This window comes from Rattus norvegicus, chromosome 3 (genome assembly GCF_036323735.1).
Source record: "Rattus norvegicus strain BN/NHsdMcwi chromosome 3, GRCr8, whole genome shotgun sequence".
Lineage (NCBI taxonomy): Eukaryota > Metazoa > Chordata > Mammalia > Rodentia > Muridae > Rattus > Rattus norvegicus.
In genome coordinates, this window is record NC_086021.1 from 188,843,055 (window position 1) to 188,868,215 (window position 25,161).

The following is a 25,161-nucleotide window of genomic DNA, read 5'->3' on the forward strand; positions in this document are numbered from 1 at the left end:
GTCAGCTTTCAAGCCAATAAGGGGCTTTTCTTCATCCGGCCCCTTCCATCAGCCAGACCCCACTTTGCCCCACCACACTATGCACAGTCCTGTAGCTTAATGCTCTACAACACAGCTGCTACTGCAGTGTCATACAGGGTGCATGAAGAGGCACAGCCTTGCCACGCCACCCACAATTGCTTGTTTCTGCTACCTAGGCTTCTTAGCACATGTAGGCTTCTGCCTAGAGCGTATGCTCTGCTCACCTTGTCCTGGCATAGTTGTTCCCGGTGGGTAACTGGTATGTGGTGAGACCGCAGGAGTTTGGGATTGAAGTCACAGGAAGGAATCTCTCGAGTGTCCCCTGATCCTGCCTCATCCACCCACTGTATCAGGCAGGGCCTAACAGGAATGCTCAGTGGGGCCTGTGCCTACAGGCCTTTCAGCCAGCTGCCCAAGGTTAGGACATGCCATCCTCACCATGGTGGCTCTGTCCTTGCCTGGATTTAACTTTTAACTTGTCCAGTTCCTCCTTTTAGAACTACAAGTCAGGAGTTAAGTTTGTAGCTTGTGGACAAGGTCAAGGCCCTAGATAGGCAACTCCTGTATATTTTAGCCCAAGGTGATGCTCTTTGAGAGGATCCTTGCAGGAAATGTCAGATCTCAGCTCCACCCACATTGGCAGTCTAGACTGAAGCCGCCCTTTGCATAGGTGCCATGTCCCTTATTTTCATGGGCATTCTGTTCCTGCTTTTCCTGTTACTTCCCCTTAGTTCTCTAGACAGAGTAACCCCTCTTCTCTGTAGGAACTGAGGAGTATGAACATATCATCACAGACTTGTAATATTCCAGGATATTTCCTTTAAAGGGTTGTGCTGGCTGCAGCAGGTACCAGGAAAACAGCAACACGGGAAGCTCTTGTAGCCTTACAGTTGCATTAGAGGTGCTTATGCACAAATTTCCTTGTGACTGGCTCTTGTTACTGCACACAGGACTTTATTCTACACTTGCAACCAATGACACCCCAACCTTAGACTTCTTATCTACTTTTTATAAAGCTAATCATTTAAATCAGAAAAACAATTGCTCTCAAGTTGTGGGAGCTTCATCCCACTATGCTTCCAGACCAGCCAGTTCCACACCACCAGGATGATCACCATCCATAAGGCACATCTTCTGTTCCCGCCCACTACAACGTGTCCAAGGGTCATCCATGGAGCCCCTATTTTCCAGTGTTGACGAAATTGAGTAAAGATGGCCAGAAAGACACTGGTGATGTCTGGTACCCTCTGCTAGAGGATTTCCCCTTAGCTTGGCCATTTTACAAGCAAACTACTCTTCCCAGGAGGGTCCTTCAGGAATGATTCAACCCAGCTTCTAAGATACCTATGGATGGGATGTTTCCTTGAATCAGAGCATCTATCCCCTCCTGATTCATAACTTCTCTGTCACCCCTTCCAGGCCCCTGTGGAGACAAAGAGCCACTAGGTTTTTCTTGAACCTTTGGCTTAGCCACAGCTCCAAACCTCTCTGAGGGGATCCCGCTCAGAAGGTACTCCAGAATAGCAGCTTCTGGCTATAACCACCAGCCCAGGCAGTAAGGAACCACCATCTAACTGCGTGAAAAGATGGTTGGACAGGAGCCCCTTAGGGAGCCTTAATTTTAAACCCTGTCCTGATCATATGATGAAAATTTTAACCCAGTAGGTCTAGTAGGCATGGCTAGCACCAGCATAGCTGCTGCCTCCTCAGGAACCTGAACCTTACATGGATGATATACTTCACATATATCTGGAGTACTTCATTGACCTGGCGCTGTAGGGACCCAGCCTACCTTATTCAAAACGTGATGTCCATCTGCACTAGCAAGAACAGCACTTGGCCTAGTGAAATCTGTGCCCTTGAGATACCATACAACCTGTGTATGGGTGTACTGAAATACATACCAGCAAGGTCAGCTCTCTCCTTGGGAGATAAAAAACAGATTGAGAATGAGTTTTAAGGGAAGTTAGGCTTCCCAGGCAGGTCTACTGAACCCTGTTCTGAGAGTATATCAGAACCTAGTAGAAAGCTAGGTTCCCACAGATACACGGAAGGAAGCAGAGAATTCCAGGCTAACTGGGTCTATAGAGAAATCCTCTCCCCACACATCCAACTCCACACAAAACAACTAGGGACCATGCTGGCCTCTTGGACATGGGCTCTTTCTCCAAGTGAGACTGGCCTTGGCCATTCGCTCCTTCTCCATGGGCAAGCTGGACAAAGCAGCTGCCACAGACATCCCCTCCCCCCATTTCAAGTAGGATGACCTCAAATTCCACTCTGGAACGGGCTAACAGGCCTAGGCGTGGCCTCACACCTCCCCGTCCTCACGAGATTAGGAGGGTTCCAGACCTTGACCTGTAAGGAGGGCTCTAATCTGGGTCAGGGGATGGAAGTGTAGGGCATGTAGCTCTGGACTGTCAATGTACCCCATGTTTGTCTCTGAATACCTACACTTTTCCAGACACAGAGAAAAGTTTGTCTTAGAGAAAACATAAAGCAAATAAAAATGAACAGACAAACCCAGCTCAACCCCCAGCATCAGGAGGACAGAAGCCAGCAGAGAATACTCTTCCAACACTAGGGGATGAACAGTCCAAGACTGTGAGGATGAAGGTGCTTATGTGATGTCCCTCTGCCGTGGTGGCCGGTGAACATTCCGTACGACACACTTCACCATCCATTCGATGCCCTCTCGAACTCCCTTGCTGTGGAGACAGTATGTGTGAGGCAGGGCTAATCTTGACCCTGAAGACTCTGCAGAGTAAGGCCTCAACTTACCCTGTGAGGGCAGAGCAGGCCTGGGTCAAACAATCTCGCCTGCCAATCTTGCAGGTACAGTCACTGAATGCAGTCTTGATGTCAGGAATGGAGAGGCAAGTCTGGCAGGAGAAGTGAGACTCTGAGGAACATTCCCACCTCTAGCTCCATCTAGCTTTTTTTATTCACTTGGGCTTTCTAGAAGGCCATAGTCAATCATCCTACTCAGGGCTCCAGGATCCTCATAGAAACCAGGATGAGGCTCTGCACATGGTCAATAAGTCTACTGCTGATGGCTTTGAAGTCTACACATAATTCTCAAAACATTCCTCACCACCTCCAAGACCTATCCCCAGAACATCTGCCAGCAGGACACTGGGAACTAAATCGGGAGCTCAAGTGATGGCCCTAGGTGTGAGAAGCCATGGTAGTATTCAATGGCTCCTCGGTTTCTCTTTTCATTTAAGGGAATACCCCTGTGTTCCTCAAACAAGTACCAGAGACTTCTCTTTATTACTAGTTTTGGGATTGGTTGGAGGAAGTCCTCAGCAAATGAATGGAGGGCATGTCATGTCAAGTAAGAATGGGTAAATACATGGGGCCTAAATTAAGTAAAGCTTCCTTGGCCCTCCAGATACTGTTTGCCACCACGTCCTCTACAGCTTTTTCTATACAGAGCCTCTTTTCTAAGACAGTAGGGACTTTGTATAGCCAGAAATCCAAAGGGAAGTAGCAGCTCATCTAAGAGGTGTCCGTTGTCTCCACCCTTCCACCCCCACTTTAAAAACTGAAGATTTGTTTTTTTATTGTGTGTGTGTGTATATATATATATATATATATATATATATATATATATATATATATATATATCTGGGGGATGGGGAGATGTACAAATGAGTACAGGTAATAAAGCCAGAGGTGTCAGATCCCCTGGAGCTGGAGTCCCAGATGGCTGTGAGCCACCTGAAGTGGGTACTGGGAATCAAACTTGGGTTGTCTGGAAGGGCAGTACAAGTTCTTAATCACTAAGACATCTCTGAGATACCCCCACACCCACTTCTTTGAGGCCAGAGCTTTCTCCTGGCTCTAGGCTCCATTCTCCCAGAACCTCTGAGGGATCTACAGACACAAGTCCCTGGTTTCCCCTTGGGAAGACAGGTGGCACCTGCACTCTGGATGTAACATCTAGTAGGAAGATGCTTGTTCTAATGGTGATCGCTCTTTGTGACACACACAGAGAAACTTAAGTTGGGAAGGTAGAGATCCTAAGAGTGTGAAAGAAGGGTCCCAATAAAGGCAGAGAGGAGACTGGGTTGGACAGACACCAGGTTCTGGAAATCTGATTAGGTATATATGTCACTTTCCTTGCAATGGTGATAGAGGCTCTATAGCAGCTTTGTGGGGCTCACCTCCACATCCTGCTTGTTGGCCAACACCAGGATGGGAACACCGTCCAGTGCTTCACTCGAAACCACCTTCTCTGAGGAAAGCAGGAGAGGTGGTGCCTTGCACCCTGTGTCCTGTTCATGACTGCAGGCTCTGCCCAGGCCCAAGGTGTGTACAAACAGTTCCCTTCCACCCTTTCCCTTACATACTAGACAGCCCAAGCAACATGAGTAAGGCTTTCTTGGCACTGGCATCCAGGTGTTAGCCCAGCCTCCCTCAAGGCAAGTTCCAGACACGTGGGAGGATCCAGGTTACACTGATGCCACCCCTTAGCACAGGCCTCCCACACCATCCTCTAGATGTAGGTCTTCCCAATCGTCCCTCCCTCCCAGAGTGGCCATGCTACACTCACCAAATGCCTCTTTTGATTCTGACAGCCTCTCCTCATCAGTGGAATCAATGACATAGATGACACCATGGCACTCTGCATAGTACTAGAAGGAAGAGCAGAAAGCTGGGGTGAGAGGTACCCAGAGCTGGCCAGCTGCATAGCAAAACCCAGTGTCACAACTACCAAGAGAGGTCTGGAAGAGGAAAAGACAGGCAGGAAGTGGTGGTATCTTTGCCATCCTAGGGCCACAAATGGGCACAAGTCAGTGGGAAGAGTTGCTAAAAAGCTTTCTGAGGTTGATTTAGTAGTATAGATATCAGAGCACCTTTGAGGAAAACTTTCTGACTCTAGCCGGGTGACTAACCTCCTCCTGCTTAGAGGCTGCTCCTGAGAACCCACCTGCTGCCCTGGCTAAGATGATGTTGAGAAAAGGGTAGGAGACAGGCCTAGAGGTTGAGAAGCCAAAAGAGGCTCAGGCTGAGGTCAGCACTGTCTATGAAGCTACCCTGCCTGAACAAAACTGAAAGTGCTGAAATCAGGCTTCAGCAGGCTGGATGTAGCCAGTCCAGGGCTTTCAACAGCAAGGGACAGCATTGTTAACACAGAACAGATGGGGCACGATAAGCACAGGAGATGGAGATCTATACAACAATGGAGACACTGTGTGAACTCCTATCCCAATCAGAAAAATAATGCCTATAAGTATGGGACAAATAGCATACACTTGCCCCTTTACCTCAGGACCATTCTGGCCCCATGACCTTGTCTTAGTGAGAAGTCAACACTGACTGGTAAAATAATATGCTGCAGACAAGATAGGATGATGGATACCACTGAGGTTTGTACCAAGAAAGGTGCACTTCACTTGAGTCGGTAAAACTCCTTCCCACCTACATTTCCCATGGAGGACTAGAGACCAGTCCCAGGTTCCATTTGCAGCCAGACCCATATAGGACAGCTCCAGGTTTGCAATGGGCCTGGCACAGAAGCTGCCAGCTCTGGGACAAGGCAGTAGGTTAGTCTACTGCTAGAGGCCTAGGAGCTGTCAGGTCCTACTGTGTTTACGAGGTATTTATAATAGTGGATGATATGAGGTTTACAGCAAGCCCAGCGAGTCAGCAGGCAGCACGACAGTTTCAAAGGTTGTAAGAAATGTCTTATGTGAGTAGGCACAAAGCTTAGGAACCAAGTAGCTAGATTCACTCATCACATCTACCAGCCATAAGATCCAACAGTTGCCAGAAAGATAGGAGCAGCACATCAAACCTCAACAGAGAAGTCACACCTTTGGATATAGGTATGTGTTGTTGGCGAGGTGCGAAGAGGCCTGCATAACCACCATAGGGAAATACTCCGTTGGACATGCCCGGACTGGCCAGAAGTAGACAGCCCACCTGATCATGTGAGAAGTTGTGATCTAAATAAAGCCTGCTGTGTACACAGTTCTATGGACAACAGCCCACTGCCTGGTCAGAAATGTAAGTACCAAAAGCCTAAAGCAAACATGGGGGCTTAGTTTCTATTTCAAGGTTCACTAGAGCACCCCTGTGGAGAGCGACTTGCCCATCAGTGGTACCGTGCTAGACAGAGGAGAACAGTGGCCAGAGTGACAACTTATCAGTATAGGTTCCATTCACCAAGGCCAGTGAAGCCACGGCTGAGTGTTTCACTTGATAGGATATCACTCTAACTAAAGTGCCTACCTGCATTACAGCACTGGACTGCACCAAAATGACCACACCAACCCACAGAGCAAGGGACTGCTAACAGAAAGTCAAAGCTTGTTCTGCTCAGTGCTGAACTTAGTGCCTAACAGGATGGGTGGAGGAGACTCAAGTGGAGGAATGTATACAGAGAGAAGTTTCAGATGTCTAAAACCAATACCTAAAGAAGAAGAGGAAGGTGCTGTCCAGAAGAACTGTAACAAACCAGAATGAGGTAGACAGATTCACGAGGAAACGCAGAACTCCCTGTGTATGAACTCTCCCATTTTTGTCAGTCTATTAGAGGATAGGCTACAGTCCTGAGTTCCTCTGTAAGGTGCTTTGCCCTGATGAACAATGCTTCTTTCTTTGGGATTGAAACTGGCCTCATCAAGAAAAGATTGGTATTCCCTGTGGGAATTCCCCTGATGTCACTTTTGTGATGACTCTAGCTGTGGTTTTTGCCAGAGTGAGGCAGAGAACAACTTGGGAACCTGGGATAGGATCCAAGAGAAAATCTTTAGACAGGCCCAATTACATCATAAGCAGCCTGATACATCTGGGTTTGATCCCTCGAACTCATGTAAAGGTGAGAAAATAGAGTCTATAAAGTTGTCCCCTGTCCCCCACATGCATGCCATAGCATCCCCCCCAATAAAAATAACTTTAAAAAAAAATACAGATGAAATCTTCAGGGTAAATGTGGAAGTCTCACAGAAAAGACTATGAGGGACCATCTAGAGAAAAACAGCATGGAGCAGGTAGTGTGTCTTACCTTGTCCCACAACGACTGCAGCTCTTCCTGCCCACCTAAGTCCCAAAACATGAGACGAGCCTTTCCTACGTCCACAGTGCCAACTAGAAAGAGGACAAAAGGAGCTAGCCTCTGACCTTACTCTTCACACATAAAGTCCCAGCTCTCCCCAGGATGAGACAAAACATTCTGGTACCAATCCCAGGGGGCTTGAATAGAGAGATGGGGTTCTGACCACTGGTCAGTTGAGTTGTGGACCTTACAGTATCCATTTCTAAGGGACCCCCCCAAGCTCATATCCCTAAGGTGCCCCCTTACTGTTTAGACCCACGGTAGTGGTGATTTTGGATAGACTCATTCCCTTGTAGTTCTTGTTAAATCGTGTTTTTGACTGTTCCAGGAAGGTCTGAGGAAAGAAAGAGAGGTGGTTAGATAGCAGCACCTAGAGCAGTTTTCTGGTGTTCTTCCCAATATAACCCTTCACACCTATATGCTTTGGGCCTTCACATCCATACACATATGCACGCACACCTCTCTGCCTGTTGACTGCTCTTCAGGAGGCTGGTGACAACTAACCTGTAGTCTTGGGGCCCCGGGTTAGATTTCCAACATAAGAAAACATCAAGCGGGGAATGGGAACTCGTGAGAGAACAAGGACCTACCGTCTTCCCAGCATTGTCCAGGCCCAGGATCAGGATGCAGTATTCATCCTTCTGGAACATGTACTTGTACAGCCCGGAAAGCAGCGTGTACATCCTGTTTGGCACCCTGAGAGATGTCAAGGTGTGTACCAGGGTCATCGGCCTCCTGCCCGCTTCATCAGTGATCAGTCTATCCTGCTAGTTTTTAAATGAGGATCCTGACTCTCCCCCCCACCCCCTTCGGTTAAAAATCTCTGACCCTGACTCCACCCTTGCCCACCTGCTAAACCTGGGCCACTCCCACTTAAGGTCATCTTTCAGAATACACCATCGACCTGGAACCCTGAAAAGCCCGTGGCGGCCTACTCTACTCCGCCTTCCAAAGGATCCTCTTTCCGAACCCTCAACTCAGCGACAGGAAGCAGGGCCAGCGGACTGTCTAGGGAGCTACCAAAGAGGCAAAGCTTCTGGCGAGGGTCGGCTTCGGATTCCCGCCGCTGCTGGGCCCACGGAGACTAGGAACCATCTGCTGAAGCCACTTCCGTCCCCCTATTTCAGGACTCTAGAACCCCAGCTCCTCAATTCAGCTGAGGCCCACCTGTACCTGCTCAAATTTTGGAGGAGGAGCCGCCGCCACCGCGTTACTAACCCCACCGACCTCACGTTGACCCCTCACGGTGCCTGACGGAACGAGGATCGACAGACCCAGCACGGGCGGAGTCGCATCCCAGCGTCCCCCGCGCGCCGGTACTTCCGGCAGCATCGGCTCTCCGGCGGAAGTGCCAGCGGAGGGCGGAAGGTTAGCGCGTGAGCTTTGCTGGGGAAGCCGGAAACCCTTCTAGACTGCGACCGCAGTCAGGAGGTGGGGTTGCGGACGGCAGAGGACGGGGGCGGGTTAAGTGCAGGTCCCCTCGGCAGAGCCTGGGTCCTCCTCAGCCTTTCTAGCGGTTTGGGGGGGGCGGCGTTGCACTTAGCCCTTCTTACTGCTCTTCCTTCAGAGCTTGTCTGCCTTAAAGGTTCCGAAACCAGCCTTCTGGGTCAGGATGGACGAGGACAACCTAGAGACTGCCCTGCAGACCTACCGGGCCCAGCTTCAGCAAGTAGAGCTGGCGCTCGGTGCTGGCCTAGACGCTTCTGAGCAGGCGGACCTGCGCCAGCTGCAGGGCGATCTAAAAGAATTGATCGAGCTCACCGAGGCCAGCCTGTTGTCGGTCAGGAAGAGCAAGCTGCTATCTACAGTGGACCAGGAGCACCAAGAAGATGCTGAGTACTTGGCTTTCCAGAAGGCTATAGCGGAGGAAGCACCCGTTGACCCCGGCAATGACTCGAAGACGGTCCCTGGGAGCGAGGTGCAGCCGACACCCACCTCCTCTGCACTGGAGGAAGAGGAAGAGGACCCAGATCTGGAGGATCTGAGCGGTGCTAAAGTGAATGCCCCCTACTACAGCGCGTGGGGCACGCTAGAGTATCACAACGCCATGGTTGTTGGCGCCGAAGAGGCGGAGGATGGTTCTGCGTGCGTTCGGGTACTCTACCTATACCCTACCCACAAGTCCCTGAAGCCCTGCCCGTTCTTCCTGGAGGGAAAGTGCCGGTTCAAGGAGAACTGCAGGTAAAACCCTCTGCTACTAGCAATGTGGGACACGTAGTCAGGACCACCGCTGTGGCCTGCCGCCACAACTTTTTCTGCACCCTGCAGAGTTGATAATGAAGAGTCCGAGCTTCAGGTGACTGACAGGCTTTTACAGAAGTGTTCTTCGTTTGTCTACTTAGATTTTCTTGCATAAATCAAAAAGTTTGAAAGGGCTATTGTTGAAAGGATAGGGCAACCCATCATCAATATTATTCTCCAAGGTAAAACGTTTTTTGCTTTGAGATGGCAATGTAACCTCGGCTGTTCTTCAATTCCTGATCCTTCAGCAATTGTGCTAGATCCCGAATGCCTTCAACTTCCAAATGCTAGGATTACAGGTGGAGGCCACCACCACTTTTACTGGGCTACATCTTCAGCTTGGAACCTTTTTTTTTTTTTTTTTTTTTTTTGACTATGATGAGGTGGAACTAGGGCCTCCAGCACACCAGGCAGTCAGCTACTCTACACCTCAGTCCTACCCTCAGCTATGGGGAGCGTTTATATATAGTCTTACAGAACATTCAAACACATAACCTCTTGCTACTTTGCCTTTCCCCCTTGTGCTACCTTTGGCAAGTCACATCTTTTTCTCTCACCCTCAAATACTTCAGAATGTAGCTAAATAATAATTACTAAAACCTACCTATGTCTTTTTTTTAAAAAAAAAAAAAGATTTACTTGTTATATATAAGTGCACAGACACACCAGAAGAGGACACCAGATCCCATTACAGATGGTTGTGAGCCACCATGTAGTGGCTGGGATTTGAACTCAGGACCTCTGGAAGAGCAGTCAGTGCTCTTAACTTAACCAGAGTTATTTCTCCAGCCCCTATGTCTTTTTTTAACTCAATAATCCAGAGTAACTCTAGTGCTTTGAATTTATTTTAGGCCACTGAAATAAAAACAGATTTGTTCTACTATAATAGTAGTTAGTAGTGATCTAAAATTAGTTTCACTTGGCCAAAGGCAGGATTTTAAGCAGGGCTAGATCCTTGGAAGTCTGAGGGTAGAATCCAGAATCCATTTCTTTGTCCTTTTTTTTTTTTTAATTATTATTATTTTATTTTGACTTATTTATTTTTTTTACCTTTTTAATGTTTTTCTCCAAGGATCCATAGGTTTCTTTTGTTTTGTTTTGGTTTGGTGCAGGGTCTCTGTGTAGTCCTGGCTGTCTTGGACTACATATAGCTATGAAGACCTGACTGGCCTTGAACTCACTACCCAAAGGCTGATATTAAAGGTTTGCACCATGGCCCGGCTATTTTTGGCCGGCTATTTTTGGCTTTTTTGAGACAAAGTTTCTATAGTAGTCCTGGTGGCTGTCCTGGAACTTACTTTATAAACCAGGCTAGCCTGGAACTAACAGAGAGCCACCCGCTTCTGCCCTCTGAGTGCTGTGATTAAAGGCAAGCACTACCATTTCTGGCTAAGATAAATTTTTAGTTATGTGTATTTGTGTGTGAGTGCATGCGTATGTGTGTGTGTAGGGGGGTGGGGGGTGTGTACCTACACAATCTTCTAGCCTGAGAAAACTAGAAGAAGGTGTTAACCACTGAGCCGTCTCTCCAACCTCCAGAGACCAACTGTATTCCTTGGTTTGTGGCCTCCTCACATCGCTTTAGGCTCTTATTCCCACGTTACATCTGTACTCTGCACATCTTATTTCTTTACTTTGTCTTTAAAATGAGGTCTCATGTAGCTCAGGCTGGCCACACACAGCCATTTCTATATACCCAAGGATGACTTTGAACTCTTGGTCTTCTTGACTTCACCTTCAAGGGCCAGAATTGTAAGCAAGTGCTACCTATCTTGGCTGTGCACATCTTTTTGTTGTATTTCATGGTAGACCGGACATGTCCTTGCCCAATCTTCCTTTGCTAGCAGATAGGTGCATAAGTGATCTGTGTGCCCAGCAGGTTTACTTTATTTGTGTATGGACAGGGTCTCTCTGTTGTGCAGCCCTGGCTGACTAGAGATGAGTTTGCCTCTGTCTCTGGAGTGCTGGGATTAAAAGAGTGCTGTTGTTGTAAAATTAAATTAAAAACTGTCTTTTACCCCCCACTAGATCCAGCACCGCATTGCCCCAAGATCTGCTAGATATCTTGCCTGAAACACACATCCCAACTCTGGCGGCCCCCCTGCAGCCACACACTCTCCGAAACTCAATTTTCTTTGATCCAATTGATAAGATATAATTGCCCACCTAAACATACAAAGCCTTAAGAACATTCATAACAACCTGTAAAGGTACAGTGTGGATCTTAATGTCAACTTCCATGTTGTCTCTCCAAGGCTACTCTGCTGTCTCCTCCCCTTCCCTCAAACTTGTCTTCCAAGTGCAAGGATGGGATTAAAGGCATGTGCCACTGCTCCCTGATTTGATGGATCCTATTCCATTATAATTCTAATTGTCATTAAGCTGCAAATTCCCCCAATTTGGGTCTGTGGGGTTTCTTCAGTTGGCTTTCTTACCCTGATCTGAGCCAGCTGACCCTGACTGCCTCCTTACTGTCATTTCCTGCCCCAAATGTATTAGTAGCTCTGGTTTCTCTTCACATAGGGGATGTTTGAGACCCCAGTACAGGTGCCATGTTGCTGACTATCATTAGCCAAACATTGTTTTGAGGTCTTTTCTGGGGGCAGAGATAGCATATGTTGGTGACGTGTATATTTATGTATAATGTACATATGAAATCATACAGCTATATATTTTTAATGACTACCTTGTTTTTACTCAGCTTCTTCTTGGGTCACATGTTTCCTTTTCCATCATAGGTGTTTGCTGTTTTTTTTTTTTTTTTTTTTTTTAAGCCTTTATCCGTATGTGTAAATTGCCTGCATGTCTGTCAGTGCACCATGTGCATGCAGTGCCCCTGAAAGCCAGGTTTCCCGGGACTGGGGTTACAGACAGTTGTGAGCTGTCATGTGGGTACTGGGACTTGAACCCCGGTCCTCTGAAAGAGCAACCAGTGAGTGTTCCTAACCACTGAGTCATCTCTCCAGCCCCAGGATCTGGAAGCACAGGAGACAGTTTCCAAGTGTGTGTGTGTGTGTGTGTGTGTGTGTGTGTGTGTGTGTGTGTATGCATGTATGCATGTATGTATGTATGTATGTATGTATGTATGTATGTATGTATGTAGTGTCTGCAGAGGCCAGAAGAGGGCACTGGATACCCTGCAATTGGAATTACCGGCAGTCCTGAGCTGCCTGATGTGGGCACTGAGAATGGTAGTAGTTGTGGTGCTGCTGCTGCTGCTGCTGCTGCTGTTCCTCTTTCTGTTGAGTCATCCCTCCAGCTACCTCCTTCTCACATACTTTCTCATCTTATCCCTCTGTACGCTGAGGACACTCAGAATGAAAGCAAACACACAAATAAGCAAACACACAAATACTAGTAATATTTCTGACTGATGACTGTCAGAAATCTTTTCATAACTCACGTTTTCCTGACAGGATTTACAGTGATGTGAGGTCTCCTTTGTGGGAGCTTGTGGTCTTTATCTCAGCTGAGTACTGAGTCTTGTGGACACTGTTAGTCTGAATGTTAGGGTTCGAGGCATTTTGTTTCTCTGAGGCATGTTTTCTAGGAGGCTCCTCGGGATGGCTTATGTATGCCATGCTTTTTTATTTAAAAAGCATGGTGTGTGTTGGGGGTCAAATCCAGGGCCTTGCATGCAAGGCAATTATTGTATCACTGAGCTATCCTGAGCCTTTTTTAATGTTCTTATATTTGAAGGTTTTGAATGGGCATGACGACATGGGCCTTTAATCTCTGCCCTTGGAAGGCAGAGACAGATGGATATCTATGAGTTCAAGGCCATCTGAGTTCCAGGCTAGCCAGGACTACACAGTGATACTTTTGTTTTTTGTTGTTGGTTTTTTTTTTTTTTCATTTTAGATTTATTTATTTTATTTATATGAGTTCACTGTAGCTGTCTTCAGACACACCAAAATAGGGCATTAGATTCCATTACAGATGGTTGTGAGCTACCATGTAGTTGCTGGGAATTGAACTCAGCACCTCTGTTAGAGCAGTCGGTGCTCTTAACCACTGAGCCATCTCTCCAGCCCCATGATATTTTCTTTTAAAAAAATAAATAAAGTTTAAGAAATTGAAGATCCTCTGAAGCTAGTCATCAAACTTAGGGATGTAGGATTGCTGGCAATAGTTCTACTATTGGGCTATATCCATAGCGCTCCAGGTTGGTTTCAGTGGATGTAAAAATCCACTCTTCTTCCAACAAGGCCACAGCTTATAATGGGCCAAACATTCAAGCACATGAGTCCATGTGGACCATACCTAGTCAAAGCACCACACTGAATTATTTTTTAAAAAGAAGGAGAGGACATGGAATTGGAATGAGGTCATGATGTGGGATGGGGAGTTGGGAGAAACAGATGATGTATATAATCATATTTAATTATATAAATGTATGAAATTCTCACGGGGTAGTAGCAGTGCATGACTCCATAGGCATGCAGATATCTGAGTTTGAGGCCAGCCCGATCTACAGAGTTCCGGGACATCCAGTGTTATGCAGGGAAATCCTATCTCAAAAAACCAAAGGAGTATAAATGTATGAAGTTCTCAATAATTGTTTAAAGGGAAAAAATTCTTTGTTCACATTCCTCTTTCTTTAAATATTAGTAGTTTAGGGGCTAGAGAGATGACTCAGTGGTTGAGTGCCTACTGTTCTTGCAGATGAGCTTAGTTCTGTTCCAAGCATGCTCTTCGGTAGCTCACAACCAACTGCTGCTTTAGTTTCAGGGGATCTGTACCCCTCAGGCCTCCCAGATATCTTCACTTATATATGCACATTTTCCTACACAGACAAGCACATAGACACATAATTAAAGATGGAAACAAATCTTAAAGTTTAGTAGTTCATGGTACACCTTGCTGTGGATCATTTTAAGATGATACTCATGTGCTCTGAGTAGTTTTAAATGCTTTTTTTTCTTTGAGCCAGGGGTCTTAGGCTACCTCAAACTTGCTATGTAGTTAAAGCTGATCTTGAACTACTACTGATCTACTTGCCTCAACTTCCCAAAATGTTATATAGGTATATGCCACTCCATCTGGCTTTCGATGGATTCTTTTAGCTATTACAAATAATGATGCCAACAACATCTGTGGACAGGCATTTGAGTTCTTGATTTTAATTTTTTGGGTTTCATTATCTAAGAGGTATTTTATCCTTAAAAATATAGATAATAATAGTAGTGGAAATCCTGGGCAACCTCTGCCAAGCTTTTTCATAAGTAGTTGTGCTGTTTTTCTTGGCTACAGCAGTGCTCAGGGGTACTGGTTTCTTGTCTACCCAACACTTGTTTGTAATTATTTTGGAAAACAGCTATCTTTCCCAGTTTGAAGAGTGACAGTTGTTGTAATAGGTTTGTTGTTGTTACAGTTTGTTTGTTGTAATAGGTTTGTTATTGTTATAGTTTGCTTGTTGTAATAGGTTTGTTGTTGTTACAGTTTGTTTGTTGTAATCGGTTTGTTGTTGTTACAGTTTGCTTGTTGTAATAGGTTTGTTGTTGTTACAGTTTGTTTGTTGTAATCGGTTTGTTGAGCCATCTCTCCAGCCCTGGGTATTTGTTTTAAGACATTGTCTTACCATGTAACCATGGTAGCTTAGAACTAACTACATAGACCAGGTTAGCCTCACACTCAGAGATCTTTTTTGCCTCTCTGCCTGCCAAGGGCTGGGAGTAAGGCATGTGCCACCATACCTGGATCACTGTATTTTGTATTTGCACAGTGTGCTAAGCATATTTTCATAGACCCATTGGCTATAAGTCTTAGTATTTGGGCAGTTAATCAAAAAGATAAAAAACTTTAAGGTCATGGGCTGGAGAGATGGTTCAGCAGTTACCAGACTTCCTACCCTTACAGAAGAACTACATTGGTAGCTGTAAGCTGCCTATATCTCTAGTTTTAGATCTCATGCTCTCTTCTGGCCTCCAAAGACACTTCTACTTACACATTTACCCACATACACACATATGCACAAATACATAGAATTTAAAATAGTAAAGCTTAATAAATATTATTTTGTGAGTTCCAGATCTGGACTAGCAAGATGACTAAATAGGTGAAGTGCTTGCCACACAAGCCTCGCAGCCTGATTTCAATACCTAGAACCTGTGTTCTATGGAGAATTGACCCCACAAAATTGTTTTCTGACCTTTTCTGACCTTTACATGCAAATGCCACAGTGTGCATATGTACACATTATGATAATAATACATTTGAAAATTTTATGGCTCAGAGCCTAAGAACATGAGTTTGAGGCTAACCTGAGCTACATGTGACTCAAAAAATGTTGTTATTGTTATTGTTGTTGTTGTTGTTGTTGTTGTTGTTGTTGACTACCTGTGTATGGTAGAGCATACCAAAATCTTAGAACTTGAGAGACTGAGACCAACATATGTTATATAGTGAGTAATATATTACTTTTAAAGGTGGAGGCAGGAAGATCTTGAATTTAATGCCAACCTGGTGTGTGTGTGTGTGTGTACATGTGTGTACACGCAGTATATTATACATACATAGTACATTACAAAGGTTGGCACAGTAAATACGGGCACATGTGACTCTTCCACAGGACTTGAGTTTGGATGCCAGCACCCATGTCAGGTGGCTCACAATTGCCTGTATCTCCATCTTTAGGGGATCTAAGACCAGTAGCTTCTGTGTATAGCCTTGACTGTCTTCTATAGACCAGGCTGGCCTCATACTCACAGAGATCCGGATTAAAGGCATGTGCCACCACCACCCAACTTTTCTTTTAAATAGTGTTTAACCTTTAATTTTTTAAAAAAGATTTATTTATTTATTATATATAAGTACACTGTCGCTATCTTCAGACATACCAGAAGAGGGATCAGATTTCATTACAGATGGTTGTGAGCCACCATGTGGTTGCTGGGAATTAAACTTAGGACCTCTGGAAGAGCAGTCAGTGCTCTTAACCACTGAGCCATCTCTCTAGACCCAACCTTCTTTAATTTAAAGTAATGAGTACTGAGGAAGGACATTTGCTTTCTGTGCATCTAATTTATCTGTCTGTCTGTGACTACCTGTATTGTTTTTTCTCTTATCAGTTTACTTTTCTGTATATTTTTTCTTTTTTTATTTATTTTTTTACATATATGGGTGTTTTGCCTGCATGTATATCTGTGTACCACTTCTGTGCCTGCTGCCCACAGATCCTAGAAAAAAAAAATCAGATCCCTTGGAACGCAAGCTAAAGACAATTGTGTGCAGGAATTTGAACTCAGATCCTCTGCAAGAACAGCTAGTACTCTTAACTACTGAGCATCTCTCCCGCCTCTTTATTTCCTTAATAGTTACTCTATTATATCATTACTATCTTAAATGCCAATATAGTTTGGATCAATGCCAATTTAGCTTCAATAATAGAAAAACACTCTGATCCTGTGCAGATCCACTTCTGTATATTATCACTATCAGAAGTTACATCTTTGGGGCTGGAGACATAGCACAGTTGATACAGTGCTTCCCTGGCATGCATGAGACCCTAGGTTCTATCCCTAGGGCTATATAATCCTGATGAGGTGGCACATGCTTGTAATCCCTGCACATGGGTGTATGGGTGTGTGCCTGTACCCACACCCTCAGAGTTCAGAGAGAACATCAGATGTCCTCCATCACTCTGCCTTTTCTCTGGAGCTGATTTTTTTCACACCTGGACTGGCCAGCAAACCCCAGTCATCTTTCTGTCTTTCTCCCCTTGGAGCTGAAATTACAGGTGGATGTCAGCTTGTTACATGGGTGTTGGGATCCAAACTTTGGTCTTCATGTTCATGCAACATGTGTTCTCAACCACTAAGCCATCTCTCCAGCCCTCAGATATTATTTCTGCTCCTATCTCTGTTCTCCAGAAACTCCCATTGTGCATGTGTTAGTTTCCATAATTCCCCTGGGTTCTGTTTCTTTTCCTTTCTAGTCTTTTCTTTTTTAAGATTTATTTATTATATATAAGTACACTGTCACCATCTTCAGAAGCATCAGAAGAGGGCATCGGATCCCATTACAGATGGTTGTGAGCCACCATGTTGTCACTGGGACTTGAACTCAGGACCCCTGGAAGAGCAGTCAGTGCTCTTAACCACTGAGGCATCTCACCATCCCCCTTTTCCTAGTCCTCATATTGGATATATACTTCTGCCCTGTTTTCAAGTTCAGTTTCTACTGACCAGCTCTTCTGGAGAACTTTTCATTTCAGTTAATATACATTTTAGCTCCAGAATTTATTTCTACTTAATTCATTTTTATAATCTTTCTCACTAGGATGGGTGATACTGAGAATTCAAGGTCTGTGCATGCTAGATAGAGGTGCACCACTGAACTATTGCAGCTCCCTATCACAAATGATTTTATACTGGTTTTAGAAAGCCAGTCCCTCTTCCCAACATACACACATGCACTTTATGCTGGGTCAAATACCACACTTGCTAGACAAGTGCTTCAGCTTCTGAACTACATTGCCACCTGTGGTTTCTAGTCATAAGCTGTATGTCCAGTTGCTATTTTCTTATATATAAAGAACATCCTGGGCTGGAGAGATGGCTCAGTGGTTAGGAGCACTGACTGCTCTTCCAGAGGTCCTGAGTTCAATTCTCAGCAACCACATGGTGGCTCACAACCATCTGTAATGGGATCCGATGCCCTCTTCTGGTCTGTCTGAAAACAACTACAGTGTACCAACATAAAATAAATAAATAATTTTAAAAAAAAGAACATCCCTCTCCCTTTTGCTACTTTTAAGGTTTTTTGTCTTTGGCTTTTCTTACCAGTCTATGTCCTGTCTAGATGTGATTTTTTTTTTTTAATGTGTATTCCACTGGGGCTTCAATAAACGCAGTGCTTTGAATGAGAATGACTGCCATTGGCTCATATATTGTTCATGCTTAGTTTCCAGTTGATGAACTATTTGGAAAGGATTAGGTATGGTGTTGTTGGAGGAGGTGTGTCCCTGGGGGTAGGTCTTGAGGTTTCAAAACCTGCCTATGGATTGGAACATAAAGCTCTCAGTTACCATTCCAGCGCCATGCCTGTCTGCTTTCTCCCATGATAGTGGACTAACCCTCTGAAACATCCCTAGTAAAATGCTTTCTCCTTGTGTTTCCTATACTGTCCTATAGCTGGAACGATAGCTAGGACAGTAAGCTTCTTGGATTTGTAGACTCGTGTTTAGCTTTACCAGATATGAGTGATTTTGTTTGCTTGGTTGGTTGGTTTTTCAAGGCAAGGTTTCTCTTTGTAGCCCTGGCTGTCCTGGAACTCGCTCTGTAGACTAGGATGGCCTCAAACTCAGAGATCTGCCTGTCTCTGCCTCTGTCTCCAGAGTACAGGGATTAGTGCACTCCCATGCCCCACATGAGTGGATTCTTCTGTTGTTGTTGTTGTTGTTGTTGTTGTTGTTGTTGTTGTTGTTTTATTTTATATGAGTACACTGTAGCTGTCAGACACACCAGAAGAGGGCATCGGATCCCATCACAGATGGCTGTATGTGGTTGCTGGGAATTGAACTCAGGACCTCTAGAAGAGCAGTTACTGTTCTTAACTGCTGAGTTATCTCTCCACCTGAGGTGTTTTGTTTTGTTTTGTTAACCCCTTCTTGTCGAATATTTTTCTTGTTCCTCTCATCTTTAGAAGTTCCATTTGTCCATTTGTTTGTGTGCCTGAGGCCATACAGGGCCCTGAGACTGTGTCCATAACATTTTAATTTTAGGAGAATTTTAGCTTCACAGTAAAATTGATTGGAAGATACCAAGATTTCCCACTATCTCTCTGCTTCCCCAGACATAGCACATCACCCATCCCTGTTATCCCACACACAAGAGTAGTTAGATTTATTGTGATCTGTGATCCAAAACCAACACAGTGTCAGTAAAAAAGGCCCATTTCATTGGGGCTACCAGCTTACTGTGTAACATCTGTGGGTTGTCAATCTGTAGATGACCCACCTTGCAGTGACATGCAGAAGAGCTTCAGTGTCCTGACATTGTTCCTCCTTTTGTTCTCTCTTTTTTTATATGATGTGTTTTCCCTCAAAATTGGGGGTGAGGAGGTTGTGGCAAGAGTTCTCTGTGTACTGTTCACTGTCATGGAACTCACTCTGTAGACCAGAAAACCACCTGCCTCTGCCTCCCAAGTGCTGGGATTAAAGGTATATACTGCCACTCCCTGGCCTCAAAATTTTAAATATATTTTATTTCAGTGTATGTGCGTCATGTGCATGTGGGCGGGGGTCTTTAGGTCCTCTGCAACTTGAGCCATGAGCTGTTTATGTAGGTGTAGGGAACTGAACCCAGGTCCTCTGCAACAGCAGTTAAATGTTCTAAACCACTGAGCCATCTCTCTAGCCCTGTGTGCTGTCTTTCCTACTCCTTAAACTAGTGATATTTTTCTTTTTTTTTTAAGATTTATTCATTTATTATATATAAGTACACTGCAGCTGTCTTCAGACACACCAGAAGAGGGCAACAGATCTCTTTACAGATAGTTGTGAGCCACCCTGTGGTTGCTGGGAATTGAACTCAGGACCTCTGGAAGAGCAGTCGGGGCTCTTAACTACTGAGCCATCTCTCCAGCCTGTGATATTTTTCTTTTAGGGACTACAGCTTTCCATTTTGAGATCTCATTTTGATATAGTTTTCACTTTAAAATATTATTCTCAATTTCTTTAGTCATTCTTTGAGCATACTTATGGATCTGCTTTGAAGTCTGGACTCAGCCTCTGGACCAATTCAAGTTCCAAGGAATCCAATACCCTCTTCTGGCCTCCGAGGGTACTACACACATATGGTGTGCATATAGACAAGCAAACACTTGCATATAAATTAAAGGTAAATGAAACTTTAAAATGAAAAAAAGTAGCCAAATCTTTGTAAATACGGTTACTTCCTTAAAATCCTTTCTTAGAAGCACTTGTTGGGTAAAAGAAAAAGTATACTTACTGGCAGAGCATCCTCTTCCAAATAATCCAAGTCTGAACATTCCAAAGCCTAAAACTCTTTTAAGAACTGTGCATGTGCAGAGTAGAGGAGGACGTTGGTTCGTCTCTGTTGCTGCTTCCATATTCCCTCAAGGCAGGGAGCATTCCAGGCATTCAGGTTTATATCCAGCTTTTTATGTGGGTACTGGACATTAGAACCTGAGAGTCTTCACATTTGCTCACAACCAACACTGAGCCAACTTTCTAGTCCCCCAAATCCAGAACTTTTTGAGCATTAATATGATACCAATAATATTTTTTGTAATACAAATTGGAAATCTCTCTGATCCCAAGCAGATTTTGTTGTTGTTTTTGTGTATGGGTGTTTTGCCTGCATGCACGTCTATGTACCATTTTCACGCCTGGTACCTGCAGACTCCAGAAGACGTCACATATCTGGAATTGAAATTGCAGATGACTGTGAGCCACCATGTGGTGCTGAAAGAGCAGTTGGTGTTCTTAATTGCTGAGCCCTCTCTCCAGCCCTGTTTTAAAATACTTATTCACTTAGTATGGGGACATGCAAGGGCCACAGTGAGAGCATGGAAATCAGAGGATAACCTCTGGGATCAGTTCTCTCCTACCTTGTCAGTCCCAGCGACCAAATCCTGGTCATCATGCTTGTTATGTGCCGTTACCTGCTAAGCCTTCTCACCGACCTGCCCAAGAATTTTACTAGGGAACAGTCAACCTATGTCAATTTTAAGTCTTCTAACATTTCTAAAAATACTTCCAGGAAGGATTGGGATGGGGGGAGTGAAGTGTAGAATATTTAATCAGATTTTGCCTGTGTGTTCCTGTCTTCCTTTTGGTCCTCAGTTCTCAGCAGAGCAGGACTTTCTAGCTAGTCTTTACTGTGCATCGTGGGTACAGTCTCACAGCTGTCGATGCGGTTGGCTGTGTGTCTAAGCTGGTGTAAGAAGGAGCTTCCTGAGATCCTGGCCTGAGGGTGTGGGAGCAGAGGCTGCAGGTGTGAACCTATGAGAAGTTCTGACCTTTTCTCTGTTCCATCTCCCTTTTTCCTTACCCACTGATTACTGCTTAGGAAGATACCCTAGCTATCCAAGAGTGAGTCCTCTCAGCTGGTCTTCTGGGTTAAAACAACTTCCTGCTGAAATGGTGGCATATAGTGGCGGTTGCTGGTTAGCATTTTCATGCCTTTATTTGGCAAAGTTCATGGCTGCAGTCTTATTGTCACATTTCCTCTTGATTTCTGTCAGACTTGGTTTTGGTTTTAATTTTATAGGTGCACTGATGTGTAAAAGACACAGCACCATTATTGTAACTAGTTTTTGTTTTGATTTTTGAGAAAGGGTCTCTATAGCCCAGACTGGCCTCAAACTCATGATCACTCTGCCTTAACCTCCAAGTTCCCCTGCCCAGGAAGACTCAATGTATTCCAACTGCTAACACATCTGCCTTGAATATTAGTGTCTAGAGCATCAACAGAGATGATGAGCTGTAGTCACAGGCTCTCTGCCACATTGTCACCCTCACCTAAAAAGCTGAGTAGAAACACAAGCCGTTTCCCCAAAGAGGCCCTGTGTATTGTGTATCCTAAGAGAAAAAACTCCAGAGTGTGCGTGTGTGTGTGTGTGTGTGTGTGCGCGTGTGTGTGTGTGTGCGTGTGTGTGTGTGTGTGTGCGCGTGTGTGTGTGTGTGCGTGTGTGTGTGTGTGTTGAAAGTATATGTATGTTTTTGAGTACATTATGCATTTATGCATTTAGTGTATATACATGTGTGTCTTATGAGGGTATATGTTAATATGTGGTATATTCTGTGCATTTATATGTATGTGTATAGAGATTGTACATATGGATATGCAGATGTGTATGCTCATAAATATCTAAGTATATGTATATGCATGAGAGAATATGAGAATATCTATATATTCACATATGAGTAAATATGTGTTTGTGCTTGTATATGTACATAAATGCATAGGTATGAACGTGTAGCTGTTTTTGCTGGTGTGCCTGTCTTGATTTCTTGAATATCACTCCATTACAGGCAGTGCCCTAGTGATGACCTTTGTCCTCTTGGCCTTACTTGATCCTGGTGGGCCATGTCTAAGCTACTGTCTTCTGTGGTTGAATCTATAGGTTTTCCCATGGCCAGTTGGTATCTGTGGATGAGCTGCGTCCCTTCCAGGATCCAGACTTAAGCTTACTACAGACTGGCTCTGCATGTCTGGCCAAGCACCAGGATGGCCTTTGGCACCCAGCACGGATCACTGGTGAGACTGCCGACAAGGACCTACCTGATGAGACCCTTTTCAAAACACCCTTTTTGTTCTTCATACAGCCATTCTCCACCTCCTCAGGGTTGGGCTCTGGGACTTCACCTAGGCCCAAAAGGAGCAGGTCTGCCTTTGTCCCAAGCCCCTTCCCTTCCTGTTTCCCACTTCGCTCCTAACTGGTTGCTTAACCTGTAAAAACTGCTGACCTACACCTTGTCTCTGTCACCCTAGATGTGGACAATGGCTACTATACTGTTAAGTTTGACTCGTTGCTGCTGAAAGAGGCTGTGGTGGAGGGGGACAGCATCCTGCCTCCTCTACGCACTGAGGCTACAGATTCATCTGACTCAGACACTGGTGATGCAAGTGACTCCAGCTATGCCAGAGGTATGGCAAAAATCAGCGCCTACAAGCCAGGGTGTTGAGGGAATAGAGCAGATTGGTGAAAATTACCCAGATAGCTGCAGAACAAATGATGTGGTAAGTCTGACTTGGCACAGTAATGTACAGGAGAGGACCTGAGGGACCAGGGAGTGTGTGATGACCTGGGTAGGACCCAAGGCCTAGCTTTTGCCTTTAAGAAATAGACACAGCAATTGCATGCCTCAGTCAATGTTCCGTGAAGCAAGGTGGCAGCACACTGTACAGAGAAGGGAATGCTGTTGCTAGAGCTGCCAAGAAGTCACAGGAAGGAACTGAGTGTAGGGGGTAGGAAAGGGTGGCTTCTTCAGATGACTTCCCAGATTTAGAGCTTAGGTGTTTGGTGGGAAGGGCAGAAGAGATCTTAGCAAAGGGAAGATGTTTCCAGGTGAAATAGAGATTTCAGGAAATGAACCAGTAGGTAACATATACTCTTCCTGAGGGGTTGGTTAGGATAAAGACAGGAAGATGTTCCTAGGAACCTGTGGTGTGAACTGGTAGTTTCCGGGCTCTTCTCCGTGGTGGCAGATGTAAGCTAAAGTGAAGTTGGTCATACAACAGCTGTCTCTAAAGGCAGTCGCCACACACATAGTGCACACAGCATGCTTGGGAACTAGAGGAGACCACCGTCTAGGAGATCTGGCCCAACCCAGGAACTGAGTCCTGGACCCCTCTGTCTCCTGCAGTGGTGGAAGCAAACACAGTGGACACTGGGACCTGCAGTTCTGCCTTTGCTGGCTGGGAGGTACACACACGGGGCATTGGCTCCAAACTCCTCGTCAAGATGGGCTATGAGTTTGGCAAGGGTAAGTGCTTGCTGCCCTGAGATGAGAGGGAGGCCTCAACCCAGCTCAAGAGTCCAGCAGGTAGCACAGCCCCTGTCTTTCCCAGGTTTGGGCCGGCATGCAGAAGGCCGGGTGGAGCCCATCCATGCTGTAGTGTTGCCTAGAGGGAAATCACTGGACCAGTGCGCAGAGATACTGCAGAAGAAGACAAAGCAAGGCCAGACTGGTGCCAGCAGGCCTCCAAGATGTCGGAGGAGGAGTAGTAGACCTGAGGGCCGCCCACCCCCTCGGAATGTGTTTGACTTTTTGAATGAAAAACTGCAAAGCCAGGTTCCTGGGACCCCAGATGCTGGAGTGGATACCCCAGAGAGAAGGAACAAAGACATGTATCATGCCAGCAAGAGTGCCAAGCAGGCTTTGAGCCTGCAGCTCTTCCAGACTGAGGAGAAGATAGAGCGGACCCAGCGGGACATCCGGGGCATCCAGGAGGCCCTAACCCGCAACACTGGCCGGTATGTGTGGGATCCAGCTGAGGCAATATGGGCTCCAGTGGCTGTGCCCAGAGGATACCTGCTAAAGGTCACCTGACCTGAGTAGCAGCTGAGTCTGAGGTGGTCTGGATATTGGAGGGTGGGCATTGGCTACAGCAGCTGGGGGCTTGGTACTGGGGAGCCAGGAGGCAATGCTGACCAGCAGGCTCTCCCTAGGCATGGTATGGCGACAGCCCATCTGCAGGAGAAGCTGGAGGGAGCCCAGCGGCAGCTGGGTCAGCTGCGTGCTCAGGAGGCCGACCTACAGAGGAAACAGCGGAAGGCAGACACTCACAGGAAGATGACGGAGTTCTAGTGGCCCTGCCTGGGACTCAGCTCCCAACTGCCTTGGCAGAAAGACAGCTGTCGCCCTGACGCCTCAACAGCACTGAGAAGAGGAGCCAGCCCCTTCCTAGGACATCCCTTATTTAGCCTTTTCAGCCTAAAGTGTGAACACTGCTGAGTAGAGATGGGACATCAGGGCTGATTTTGAACTTATCTGCCCACCAAGCCCACCTACCAGTGTTTTGGGGTATCTCCTTAGGACATTAAAGTGATTTCATCATAACTCTCTCAGTGGAGACTCAGCTGGCTTCAGGATCTCTGGGGACAAAGGGATCTGTGTAGGTCCTGACAACAGATAGGTGGGCTGTGGGAGTCCCAAATGAGGCCACTGCCTCTGTCTAGGGTCCAAGAATCCAAGAGAAAAGCACTCTCCTTTTTATCCCTTCCTTGACCAAGTGGTAAGAACAGAACTCACGAACAGGCAGGGTGTGTGAGATGGAAACACCTTAGGGATCCTATCAGGAAAGCAGGCAGACCTGACTCCAGGGGGTTTGGGGTTCATTTCTGGTTTTCGGCTGCCATGG

General features: G+C 45.7%; 2 protein-coding genes across 11 annotated transcripts; one reads left to right on the plus strand and one right to left on the minus strand.

The window, feature by feature from the left end:
• Window positions 1-958: 958 nt before the first annotated feature.
• On the minus strand, window positions 959-8,419 carry Arfrp1 (ADP-ribosylation factor related protein 1). Of its 8 annotated transcripts, none has more exons than XM_039104123.2 (8): window positions 8,261-8,419; window positions 7,678-7,854; window positions 7,334-7,421; window positions 7,037-7,119; window positions 4,580-4,661; window positions 4,191-4,261; window positions 2,803-2,903; window positions 959-2,729 (listed from the first exon to the last, which is right to left on the minus strand). In XM_039104123.2, exons 1-8 carry the CDS (start codon window positions 8,417-8,419, stop codon window positions 2,642-2,644), a joined length of 849 nt encoding a protein of 282 aa, XP_038960051.2. In that variant the 3' UTR covers window positions 959-2,641. The 8 variants fall into 8 exon arrangements, 6 of the variants coding, with proteins under 6 accessions (XP_038960051.2, XP_006235780.1, XP_063139078.1 ...); XM_006235718.4 differs by having other exon boundaries at window positions 7,678-7,783; window positions 8,261-8,400; NM_053980.2 differs by having other exon boundaries at window positions 2,457-2,729; window positions 7,678-7,783; window positions 8,255-8,377.
• Window positions 8,322-24,860, plus strand: Zgpat (zinc finger CCCH-type and G-patch domain containing). Of its 3 annotated transcripts, none has more exons than XM_006235750.4 (7): window positions 8,322-8,455; window positions 8,655-9,268; window positions 22,421-22,554; window positions 22,789-22,944; window positions 23,664-23,783; window positions 23,869-24,274; window positions 24,470-24,860. In XM_006235750.4, the coding sequence occupies exons 2-7, from the start codon at window positions 8,700-8,702 to the stop codon at window positions 24,606-24,608; spliced, it is 1,524 nt and encodes a 507-aa protein (XP_006235812.1). In that variant the 5' UTR covers window positions 8,322-8,455; window positions 8,655-8,699; the 3' UTR covers window positions 24,609-24,860. The 3 variants fall into 3 exon arrangements, with proteins under 3 accessions (XP_006235812.1, XP_006235811.1, NP_001009656.1); XM_006235749.3 differs by having other exon boundaries at window positions 8,408-8,518; NM_001009656.1 differs by lacking the exon at window positions 8,322-8,455 and having other exon boundaries at window positions 8,565-9,268.
• The last annotated feature ends 301 nt before the right edge of the window (window positions 24,861-25,161 follow it).